Raw genomic sequence first — 12,445 nt, forward strand, 5'->3', positions numbered from 1 at the left:
AGAAAGTGTTCTACATTGGCTGAGCGGTATTTGAAGCCATTGTAAAATCCACAATATATGCAACTGAACTCTGTTTTTCTGCGCCACAACACAAAAATCCTCATGCTGTTAATGGTAGCATTTTTGACTCTTTTTTTTGTTCAGGGTTGCATTGCACCATAAGATAAAGGAATGACATTCTTGGTGGAATATTTGTTTCTGTTAATTATTATTAATGATAAATTATTACTGACAAATTGAGCATTGTATCATTTTGGCCTCTATTTTATCAAAGTAATAAGCCACTCAAGGGCATACATTACTGTGATATTTTGCAGGGAAGGGGGTGATAAAATCATAATGATGCATGCCCTCTTGGCTTATTGGTTATAGGTGACGGAATGTAAATGGGTACTCATGTTGCCATAGTCGGCATAGTTAAATAAGGACAGTTGGAACTGACAGACTGTTATCAACTTCAGCACAATTTTAATTCAGTGTTGCTCTGCACAGTTCACTCCAGACAGTTTCTCAAACCTTGGATAATATCAAGCAGGCTTCGCTCAGCGTTTGAGACTGAAGAGATTGGTGGTTTCAACTTCATTAGCACCACAACCCTAACCACAACCCTAAGCAGCAGCCATGCTGTGTGATTTTATTGACTTTCCCCGGCCTTCAGGCCTTCAGAGGGGTGATTATGAGGACCCCAGAGGCCCCAGGCAGTCAGAGGCCTCTAGACACTGGCCCTTCTGGTCTGGTCAGTTATCCATACCGGGTTGCTGGTTTTCATTCCAACAAAGCAGGAGCACTGGTCCATTTTGAAGACCGAGGCCAAGTGATTAAACAGTTGAAATCAGGTTCTGCGTGATTAGAATGAAAACCTGCATCCACACTGGCCCTTTGTGAATCATACTGGACACTCTGATTAAAGGTCATAATAGTGGTGATAAGGGCTCCAATATAATAGTTTTAACTATAGTTTTAGTTTATCCTTAGATGTTCAGGTAGCTACGCAGATCATTCTGAGCTAACTGAAGAAATGAAGAAGGCTGAAGTTGCTCAGTGGAATCTGCTCGCTCCCTTCGTTGCTCTGTAAAGCGGCACGTTTGCAGACGCTCCCTAAGAATCTGCTGAGAGTCATCAATTATGCAGGCTCGCCGCGCGCACTGGCCAGGAAGATAGAGCAGCAACAATATGGCGACATCCGCAGTTTCTCCCGGGTCCCGTCGACATCCTTAGCGACACAGCAACCTGTATGGATCTCTCTTAATGCGGGAAAAGTGAGTAGACCTTGTCAATTCATTGTAGAAACCGGCGGGAAGGTTTCGTTTCGGGGTGGTTGCGAGCCGCGCGGCGCCTGTGCGCCTCTGCCGCAGAGCAGCATGTTTTCAGCGCGCGGAGATGTGAGGCTCACTGCCAGCGAGCCGCAGGAAAACGGCTCGGACAGCACGGCCGCGCTCAGTGCATGATGCAGAGGCGAGTCAGGAGAGGTGGACGCGGCTGGGGATGGATAGTGTGAGCCCGGCGAACGGAGGGTGTTGGCCTGACGGCGGAGACGGACTGATATTAGCGCACGCTCAAATGTGGAATACGCATACTGTGGGACGGGCGAAGTCAGGGCGCTGCAAACTTTGTTGCGTGTGTGAACACTTTGCGCTGAAAAGAGCCCGGCGTGGAAGACATGCACCGCATGTGTATATGCAGCGCAGTATTCCAAAAACTCTAGCGTGGCAGCTCTGTGTTAGCACCCCCTGCACTCACTCACAGCATCCCTCCTGCATCCCTCCTCCCTCTCAGCCTCTCAGTCACCCTCGCCATACTTATTTAGTCTTGGGATGGGTTTCGTGTCGTGAAAACTGGGGGGCCACCACCCCGTGCTTCACACAGCAGCACCCCCCCTCCCCAATCCAGCACCAGCCACCCCCTCCCTCACTGCTGGTGCCCGATACTGTGGGGTAAATGTGGTGGGCAGGTGTACAGCTCGGCTCGGGTGTGGTGCGACACTCTCAGGCCAAAATAAAGTCGTTCCTGCCTGGCGTGCTCATGCCAAAGCGCACATGGAAAAGATTTGCAGAAGCGACAGGCAGAGAAACGCTCTCCCCTCTCCTCCCTCCCCTCTTCCAGTAGCGTTGGGTTTTCTCCGTGATTGGCTAGTCGCGGATGTCTCGCAGCTCCACCGGCTGGGCTCGTGCCTCCCCTCCGCTCCACTGCAGTATTTTAGTCCAGAGGCTGTGGCCCACGCGCCGGAGCCTGTAGCTGCACACACACACACACACAATCGCACAATCGCACGCACACGCACCTGCTAGGGTCAGCGCTTTCTAACGACGTTGAAGTAGAAGCTCGTGAAATATTACAGTGCACGCAAATGACCAGGATGAGAATGGAAGGGGGTGGGGGCAGGAGGGCGGTGTAGTCTGTGAAAGAAAGGGTTTTGCAGAGGTGAAGGCAGTTGTGCGCTGTTATATAAACCGATATTTCGCCAGGCAGTGATGACGAGCGTTTCCCTGAATGACCCGTGGCAGGAGGCGCTAGCTGCAGGTTTCATATCTCCCCCCATTCACGATTCCTGCGCTGGAAAGAGCGCATTTTTTAGCAGGAACATAAAAAAGAACAGCAGCTTCGTTAGCAGCAGCAGCAGCAGCAGGGAACGGTGGTTTACTTTGGAGCCCAGTATGAGTGATTAACTCTGTGCTGAGGGCTTTAGGCTATTCTCTGTGCGGGATAAGATCCCCCCCCTCCTCCCCCGCTCGTCCCGCACCCCCCCCCCCCCCCCCACCCCCAATCGATTCTACCCCTTCTCTCAACCATCTCTCCACAAGCTTTGAAGCTCTGGAGCTGAGCGTTCGCCTTTCCCCCTCCCTGCTGTCCCCTGTACACGGACCGTAGTGTGAACGCGGAGAGGTTTAAAGTGCTCTCAGGCTCTCTACATGGGCGTTTCGGTGGTGATGGACGGGGGGCGCAGCGATGCTGCTGGAACTCAAGATACAGTCACTGGCTGAAACACAGAGCGGCGTTCAGGACCCCAAGATCTAGACGGCATCTAGAAAACGCTGGAGCTGTATGGGTCACCGCCGTCACTGATTCAGCGCGCTCCGTGTAAACCCAGACCTGAACAGTTGAGGCGGAATTTCGTCGTGGTAAAACCCAAAAACCTCGGAGTAATTCGGAGTACTTTCACTTTTTTCGGACGCTGCCCGTTCACGCGGCGCGACGACAGGCACTGGCTTAGCAATTTGGGCGCACAAGTGAGTAGCCTGTAGCCCTGGATGTCTGAAGCAGTGGTTCCTCCAGTAGTTGTGTACTGTATGTTGCTTAGGCTGAACGCGCGAATGGCTAAGGTGACTGTTTGAAAGAGCATAAAAAGTGCATCATAGTTGGCGACTGAGTGATACAGCACTGCAATACCGACACAGGAAAGGCTGGTGAAGTTGAAGTGAGTATAATCGTGAGGGACAGATCTTGTCTGACCCAGCGTGTTGCTCATGTATCACCTTGAGCGGCGGCTCCTTTAACATGCCGTCCCTTCTGGAGACTGAGGAAGGAGATTTGGAGGTTGGCACTGGCCCGGTTGTAACCTGAAACTGCGCTTGTATAATCTGCTCTTCCGTTTCGCATGGCTCTGTGAGCCTCGCGTGTTTCACGAGTTACTGATGTGCAGTAATTTGTCATCGCCAGCTTTAAAAGGCCCACTGCAGATTGTCCGAGTAGTAGCTTGGTTTACCTGATGGCTTGGTGACTTGCTACGTCATTTAGACCACGTGACCATGAAAAAATAGGATGAATCTCACATGGCTGCACATAGGTCAGGAAATAATGCACCCAACTTGTGCACTGTGTGTCCAACAAGAAGCCACTTGGGAATTAGGTTTGGGCTGTCCAGATTTACCAAAGTGAGGAATGGGATGCGTCTCTCAGTTAACATGGACAGCTGGCTCTCAGTCAGTGCATTGAAGGGCCCATGGAGAGCACAAGTGGAAAGACTGAGTAACAGCTTAGGAGTGGTGGTGATCTGGGAATGTACAACTGATCAATAGGAAGGTGTTGAGGCAGCAGAGGCATCAGGGGAAAAAGTTTTAGTGCGTTATTCCTGTATGACTTCACTCATGCTTAATTAATTTATTACCTGAAATGGCTAGGCTACTGCATTGCTAGGCACAAGCAGAGATGTGTAAACATGTTTTAGAATGTATTTTGTTATAAACTGTGATTAAAGGTGTAAAAGACACACATTGCCATATGATTTTATTCTTTTTTCTACTTTTAGTTGCTTGCCTTTTAGGACACAGAATCTGGATCTTAAATACAGAAATGTGCTTTAACTGGACAGTTGAAATATAGGCTTGTTGGGTTTTCTGTAGCATATCATTGACTGAATCTGTGGGTTTGATAATGCTTCTGGCTGGAATCATCCCTGTCAACAAGCTTGGCAGCATTATACACCAGGGCAGCCCACATTGTGTCCCATCAGCAGCTTTGCTTGGCCCAGCCGATGACATTCTTGGATTTTAACAGCAACAAAAAACACTCATCACTATTGATACTCATTGCATTAACCTGGTTTTGTCTGACCCATCAGACTTTTACTCAGATTACAGATATTTGGGCTAGACATTTCAAGATTCAGTCATTAGTAGTGTCAGTCAAGTTTTAGGCTATGATCTTTCATCTCTTTACAAAACTGAACTCTCTATACTCAACTGCATTTGACCCATCCCTGCAGCTGTGTACCCAATGTCAAAAAAACATTAGTGCATACATTATATTGCCGAAAGTATTCACTCATCTGCCTTCACACACATGTGAAATTGAGTAAGCTCCCATTCTTAATCCATAGGGTTTAATACGATGCCAGCCCACCCTTTGCAGCTATAACAGCTTCAACTGTTCTGGATAGGCTTTCCACAAGGGTTATGAGTGTGTTTATGGGAATTTTTGACCATTCTTCCAGAAGTGCATTTGTGAGGTCAGGCACTGATGTTGGACAAGAAGGCCTGGCTCCCGGTCTCCGCTTTAATTCATCCCAAAGGTGTTCTATCGGGTTGAGGTCAGGACTCTGTGCAGCTCCACTCAAGTTCTTCCACACCAAACTCGGTCATCTATGTCTTTATGGACCTTGCTTTGTGCACTGGTGTGCAGCCATGTTGGAACAGGAAGGGGCTGTCCCCAAACTGTTCCCACAAAGTTGGGAGCATGAAATAGTCCCTAGGAGTCCCTAAGGGGCCAAGCCCAATTTCTGAAAACCAACCCCACATCATAATCCCCCTCCGCCAAACTTTACACATTGCAGTCAGACAAGTGCCGTTCTCCTGCCAACCGCCAAACACAGAGTCATCCATCAAATTGCCAGATGGAGAAGCATAATTCAACATTCCAGAGAACACGTCTCCACTGCTCCAGTGGCCGTGCTTTACACCTCTGCATTCAACGTTTTGCATTGCTGTTGGTGATGTAAGGCTTGGATGCAGCTGATCGGCCTTGGAAACCCATTCATTGAAGCTCTCTGTGCTGTTCTTGAGCTAATCTGAAGGCCACATGAAGCACACTATGCGCTTGAGCATCCTCTGATATCTGTCATTTTACGTGACCTACCACTTCGTGTCTGAGTTACTGTCTTTCCTAATCACTTCCACTTTGTTCTAATTGCGACTGAAAGTTGACTGTGGAATATGGTGGCATCCTATCACAGTACCATGCTGGAATTCACTGAACCCCGAGAGCGACTCATTCTTTTATAAATGTTTGTAGAAGCAGTCTGCATGCCTTGGTGCTTGGTTTTATACACCTGTGATCATGGAAGTGATTGGAGAGTGAATACATTTGGCAATATAGTATTAAGTGGTTTCTACCCCTATTGTATATTAATTAAAGAGCCAGCTTAGTCTCAGCACAGTCAGGAAATGAGTAGCTGGAGAGCCACTCCTGAGCCCTTTTAGGTAGGTTGTCTTCAGAGTGTCACTAAGGCGAGGCTGAATGGCCACCAGATTGATTAATATAGATGATGTGACTTATCCTGACATACTGAAACATCTGAACCAAGAACTGTACGTTTCCAGCTAACGTTGGGCAATATGGCAATATTTCATTGTACATCACAAATATACATCACAATGTTTTTTTGAACATATTATGGATATTGTCAGGACTTATTATCCTGTTTAATTGTACTTAGTGCAACAGAGTATTAAACATTTAACATCACTGCATTTTTAGTTTTTCAAAGGTATATGAAATGTGGCATGTGGCAAATCCTGTTGTTAAATAAATTGCCCACCCCTGTGTCCAACGCATTTGTATAGAAACAAAGGCTACCATTGATCTGACCATTGGCTCATCATCAGTTCTTCTTTCTGTGCTAATTCCTAAAGGTTTTTTAAGTACCTTAAATAACATTGATTGCTGAATATTTTATATAGCAAACATTAACTGTTTTTAATGGCTTCGTAAACTAGTAATACTCTTTACTAATTCAGTCATTAATAACTCAAACTACCCAAATGCCAAACCATACTCTCAAGGATGTGTATTCTTAGGCGAAACTTCAATAGCTTTTGAGCTATCAGGATGTGCCATAGGCAGAAGTGTGCTTGTAATTGTCAAAGTAGTTCAGCCTAGTTTTGCTGGAAAAGGGATTTGGACTCTACCTTCTATGTCAGCTTGCAGGCTGACCTGTTAATCACTATTTCTAAATGTTGAAACAAGCTAATGTTAGGGAAAATCATCATGATGTAATGTGGTCCATTTATATAACTAGCTTTCTGTGAATATTGGACCCGCTTCATGGTAGCAAACAATGTATTGTTATGTTCAGTGTATTAGTAAAAGTATGGGTAGTCAGTTAGCCATTGAGTTAGTTAGGGACATTCACTGTTCTTGGTTAACCCAGCGAGTGGTCCATCAAACACTGAAGGTATTTTTTGGTTATATGTCTTGCTGAGGTGTCCTACTCAAAGCCATTTTCTTAGATAGGCTTGGATATCTAGGCTGGAATATTAGATAGGTAACATGTAAATGCAGATGTGATAAACTGTTGATGTAAAGATTATCAGTTATTAACCCACTAATTTATTCTTCTGTTCTTTATGTCTGCCTCTGTCTTTTCTTTCTCTCTCTTTCTCTCTCTTGCACACACACACACACACACACACACACACACACATACACACACACACAGTGAGTTGGGTATCATTCTGCTTGGTCATCCACTTCTTAATGGATATAATGAAAGTGTGAGCGCATGAGACAGAAAGTGTTTGGGGGTGGGGCTCTGAGAGTAAGATTAATGGACAGTGTTAAAGTGTATTAAAGTTTGTGAGTCATATATGAAGAAAATGCGCACATTTGTCATATATGCATAATATGCATATATGCAAATATACAATGTATATATATATATATATATATATATATATATATATATATATATATATATATATATATATATATACACACACACATTGTATATTTAATTTAGTTTTCATTTTTTGGCATACTTTGAATATGCCTGTTGCCTTTGATGTTGTCTATAAATTTGATGATGAATGGACCAAAAGAAATGACCTACAATGACTTTTAAAATGTGTGGTTCCATTGACGTATATTAAAAGTAAAGTAGGTTTTTTGTTCTCCTGTAAAGTTATTGTTTTGTAGGTGCAAGGGATATATATATATATATATATATATATATATATATATATATATATATATATACACACACACACACACACAAGCACACACACACATATATATCTATTGCTGCTATAGGATCGAAACCTTGTATCTCCAAAATGGTAATTTTACAGGAGAAAGAAAAAATGCACTTTACTTTTAATGTAAGTCAGTGAAACCAGAATTTTGGAACATGACATGACATGAAAAGCCAACTGGCTATTACATTGTGTCAAAATGTAATGACAAACGGACCAATAGAAGTGGTCCAGAATGAAATATTATATTCTGTTACTGTAACTTAGATTGAAAGTTAAGAAATTTTTGCCTTCTTCAGTAATTTTTTTATTGTATATACAAGATTTTGTTCTGACAGTGATGATATTATAATATATTACGTTTCAGTATCCAGCATAGGACGTAAACGTGTCAGGCAAGCTTTCTTGTTGGCTTGATGAATTCCAAGTTTAGAGCATCACTACGTCTTGGCTCTTTGTGTCAAAGAGATGTAGTTTTCTGGGTGAAATAAGGTATAAGATATATATAAGATATAAGGGCAGCTACCTTGTGCATGGCTTGTGCTGTTAATTTGTGTAGATCAATTTTCACCTGTAATCTTTGTTGATGATGTATAGAGTAATGTAGACACATTGTTGAATGTTGTGCTCCATTTTATATGGAATAATATGTCTTATTAAGCTGTATTGGAATATATGCAGATTGCCATGTCAAGTTAGCTGTAGCTGTACTGAATCTGAGGATATGTAATAATTGATCATGAAAAACGGATGCAAAGAATCCAAAGGTAGAATGGCCTTAAATGTAAACCTGAAGGGGTAAAGGTATGTATTACGACTGTGTTGTGACTAATCAGCTTAAAGAAGTAGTGCAATTGAGTGCTCTCAAAATGTGTGTGTTTTCTTTGTAGATTGTTCTTATGTCTTTGCTTGTTCTTGATATACAGCCCAAATAGACCAAACTTTTTACAAAGGAAAATTATATGATGAAACGTCGCATAATAGTAATAACTAACAGCATCCCTTCTTTTCTCCCTGTTTTCTTTTTCTGCTACTCTCACCCCATTCTCAGAGCTCGCTGTCCTGGATGGCTTCTAAATAAAGAGGGCTCTGCTGCAGGATGACAATATGGCTGCACCGCTGCTCGCACCCCCAGGCCCCGACAGCTTCAAGAGGTTCACCCAGGAAACTTTGGCCAACATTGAAAAGCGTATCGCAGAGGAGAAGAAGAAGAAACCTGTCAAGCCCCGATCAGACAGCAGCCACCGTGATGATGATGACGACAGTGGCCCTAAGCCCAACAGCGATCTGGAGGCGGGGAAGAGTCTGCCGTTCATCTACGGGGACGTCCCTTCGGAGATGGTGGCAGTGCCTCTGGAGGACTTGGACCCCTTCTATGTGAACAAGAAAGTGAGTGAGCTATCAGTGCCTGCCTGTCCTGACACAGTCCTTGTCCCCCTCCACCCCACTTTCCCCACAGGTGGTAAGGACCTTACCACATCATGTCTGCTGCAAAGTGAATGGAAGACCAAAGTACAGGTTTTAGGTCCTGGAGTGCAATGGAGGCGAGAGAGAGGGAAGGAGAGAAGCATGTGGAGAAGTAGCTAAAGGTCTGATGGGCAGGGCAATGCATTTGAAAAGCTTTAAAGGACCTGGAAGGAAGTTCTGTCTGCTGGTGTGTGACTGTTGTATGTGCTCACAACAGTATGTGCTGAAATTAGTGTGTTTCACTATTGGGTCTGCAGTGGTTATGTCAAATGTTAAAAAACATTTTTGAGATATTAGGGTTGTAACTGTATACACATTTTCAATTTGGAGATCTTAAAGGTGATACTGAAGGTCCTAAAGGTGATACTCTTTTAAATTTTTCAATATTCCATCATAATCATCACACCTTTATGATATTTTTGTTCACGCATCATGTCATTATACACAGTAGGGTTGTTCTTTCTCTTGTCAAGAAATTGTGATACATCCAGTGATGAAATTGTGATACATCCAGTGATGAAAAATACACTACAAAATACAGTTTTGTAGTGCAGTATATTAAGTTGTACAGTGCAGTTGCACAAGTCTCAAACTTGACACTGGTTTTAGGTTAGCTGACCATTTGTATTAGCAACAGGCTGTGTGAGTTTCAAAGGATGGAAATATTATATATATATATATATATATATATATATATATATATATATATATATATATATATATATATATATATATATATATATGTATATATTAAGGGTACAAGAATATCATAGCATTAAGATTCTATTATCCTAACCATGAACCAGTAAGTTCTTGAGTATTTTCTTTGGGCTTTGGTGTAGTAATGGTATTAAGAAATTCTAGTGGTCAGTAATTATAAGTTCTAGTTTTAAGCCATAATTACAGCTTCATACATGCAACATGTGTATTGTTCATGTATGTAATTTTATTATTAGTCTGTGTTTGCCATTGACAGAAGTAAGTAAGAGTAATACTTGTAAGAGTTTGGTTTACTTGGAGGATTTGAGAATTGAGCCTTACAGATTACATAAAAGCATTTGCACAAAGGCCTATTGTTTTCTTTAAAGATGTCTTTTTTACACTCCAGTTGCAGTAACATTTCTCTCTCCTCTCTGACATGGTAATGTTTAGCCTATACTGTAAACATAAATCATGCAAACCTATTGCCTCAGAAAAATTAAGTTACTTAACAGGTTCAAGCTTAAAAAGCTTTATATTAATTTATTAGTTTCTAATTTTCAGTGATCCACACTTTTGTGCAAGTAAGGAAATGGCCAGGAAACCCACCAGCAGATCCAAAGTTTTACTGCTCACTTCTATCACCTACGTATAACTCAGCCAGTTTGCACTGTAGTCCATGTAGTTACTGAATAATAATCCTTAGTGTTTAATAGTAATATACCTGGAATGTCAAGGGGTTAACTCAGGCAGCCCAATCATTTTTAATAGTTTTAATTAAGCTGGCAGGACTCTGCTTTTAAAGTTGTCTTTAGTGTTGAATTAGTTAGGTTAACTTGATGTCCAGCTTATGTATCAACTGAAACAGGTCCATTGTCTTACTGGGTGATTTCAAGCAGTAATGAACAAAGTCACTCAGTTCTAAAGACTACAATGGCTTTGTGTATTTTGCTGTTCTGGTTAAGGGCTGATATCACCTGATAGCATTTATGTGCAGTACTGGTAGAACTGGTAAACCTGGACACAAAACACCATCATGGTAAGAACAACAAAAACATGTAAAATGCATCCAAACGTAATATTTTAGCATAAGAATATGCTATGACACAAGAATAACATTTTACAATGAAAAATTTGAAAAATAAGAGTTGAGTAACTTTAAGACTTTCCTGGTATTCTGTTAAGAATAATGGGAAAATATTTGGGCAAAAGGCTCTTCATCCAAATAAATTGATCTTTGTTAGAATTGCTTAAGTAACTAAGGATTATAGAAGAAAAGGCATGTTACTAGACTAGCATTAGCAAGTTTAACAGACAAGTAAACCAAAAAACTGGTTAGTCCAATTGTTGTTTTCTACTGTGTATATATGTGACGTGTGGTAAATGAAAGATGTGGTGCGCTGGAGCGTTTAGCATGTTTCTGATAGCCTTAGTTTCAGCCCTAGATATGCTAATGAGAAGCTTAGCTTAGCCCAGTACACATTATTGCAGTTGTTTTGTAAGTCTTAAAGCTACAACAGAGCTGAATAACTGAAGAATAAATATATGCTTGGAGGGAGGAGGGAGGATTTGCTTTAAGCTCAGGAGGAGAGGATCTGTTTCAGGGTGGGGTAATACACTCGTAGGGCAGGCTAACCAGCTGACTGATGAGGGATTCATAAATCCTCATAAGCGTTTATATGAACAACTATAGGCTCATGCACGGGTTGCCAGCTGCTTTAATATTTGGTGGCATTGCAGTCCTCTCACTTCTGAAAACTCAGAATGCATCTGTTTATGTGCAGCATTTTCTTTATTTTTGTGGCAAAAACATTGAAAACAACAAGAGATCTATCGTTTACTGCAGTGTGTCATGAGTAAGATATATTCACATTTCTCAGGTCATTCCACACTAATGGACTTTTTTGCATTATTCTTGCATATCTCTTATTCGGGCAGTCTTATTTTGTGCAGGCTGCCCACTCCAATGTTATTCGGAATTTTTTTGAAAGAGAAGCTTCTGAAAGTGAGTTGGCTCAGAAGATATGACATGGCTTTGAATTATTGCTGGCATAGTAGTTTGTTATCATTAGGGGTGCACAATATGAACAGAATACTAGCAGTATTGCAGTGTGCCTTGCAATATTTTTAAAATGCATTGGCCAACCAATGATGTGCTCAAGTTAAACATTTGCATGTGTTATTTTGACCATGAATCTGCTTGTTTTGGGGATTTTATGAAAAACTTGATTCCTTAAAACACTCTTTAAAAAGATGTGTACATAGGATCACAGCTGTCTCTTATATCAGTATAGCAAAGGCCAATATCATGACAGTTATTAACAAACAGTACATTGTACAATTAGTTAAAGTAACATAGATTCTGTTTATGCTTGGTGTGCTTGGTGTTAAAATGTGTCACATATCTGGAGGTTGTCCTTATAAACAACAGGTGTAACTGTGTTTGTGTTCAGAATGTGTTTGGGTCTAGCTGCCATGATCCCAAGGTAGTTGAGGACAGATCAGATATGAATGTAACCAAGCTTTCCATGGTCAGTTCATAGCGATCAGATGTTAGTGCAATCGTAGTTAACATAACATAGCGATTAGATGTT

At 42.0% G+C, this 12,445-nt stretch overlaps 1 protein-coding gene across 5 annotated transcripts in view; it reads left to right on the forward strand.

The window, feature by feature from the left end:
• Window positions 1-1,118: 1,118 nt before the first annotated feature.
• The window catches only part of scn8ab (sodium channel, voltage gated, type VIII, alpha subunit b), a 61,993-nt gene continuing 50,666 nt past the window's right edge, over window positions 1,119-12,445 (forward strand). For 3 of the 5 annotated variants that reach the window (XM_017720130.2, XM_017720122.2, XM_017720136.2), the window contains exons 1-2: window positions 1,119-1,259; window positions 8,737-9,074. In XM_017720130.2, the coding sequence (XP_017575619.1) occupies window positions 8,793-9,074 (282 nt within the window). In that variant the 5' untranslated portion in view covers window positions 1,119-1,259; window positions 8,737-8,792. Of the gene's footprint in view, window positions 1,260-8,736; window positions 9,075-12,445 lie in introns of those variants that run through there. The other 2 variants (XM_037535046.1, XM_037535048.1) reach the window with 1 other exon arrangement.

The sequence above is a fragment of the Pygocentrus nattereri genome, chromosome 26 (genome assembly GCF_015220715.1).
Source record: "Pygocentrus nattereri isolate fPygNat1 chromosome 26, fPygNat1.pri, whole genome shotgun sequence".
NCBI classification, from domain to species: Eukaryota; Metazoa; Chordata; class Actinopteri; order Characiformes; family Serrasalmidae; genus Pygocentrus; species Pygocentrus nattereri.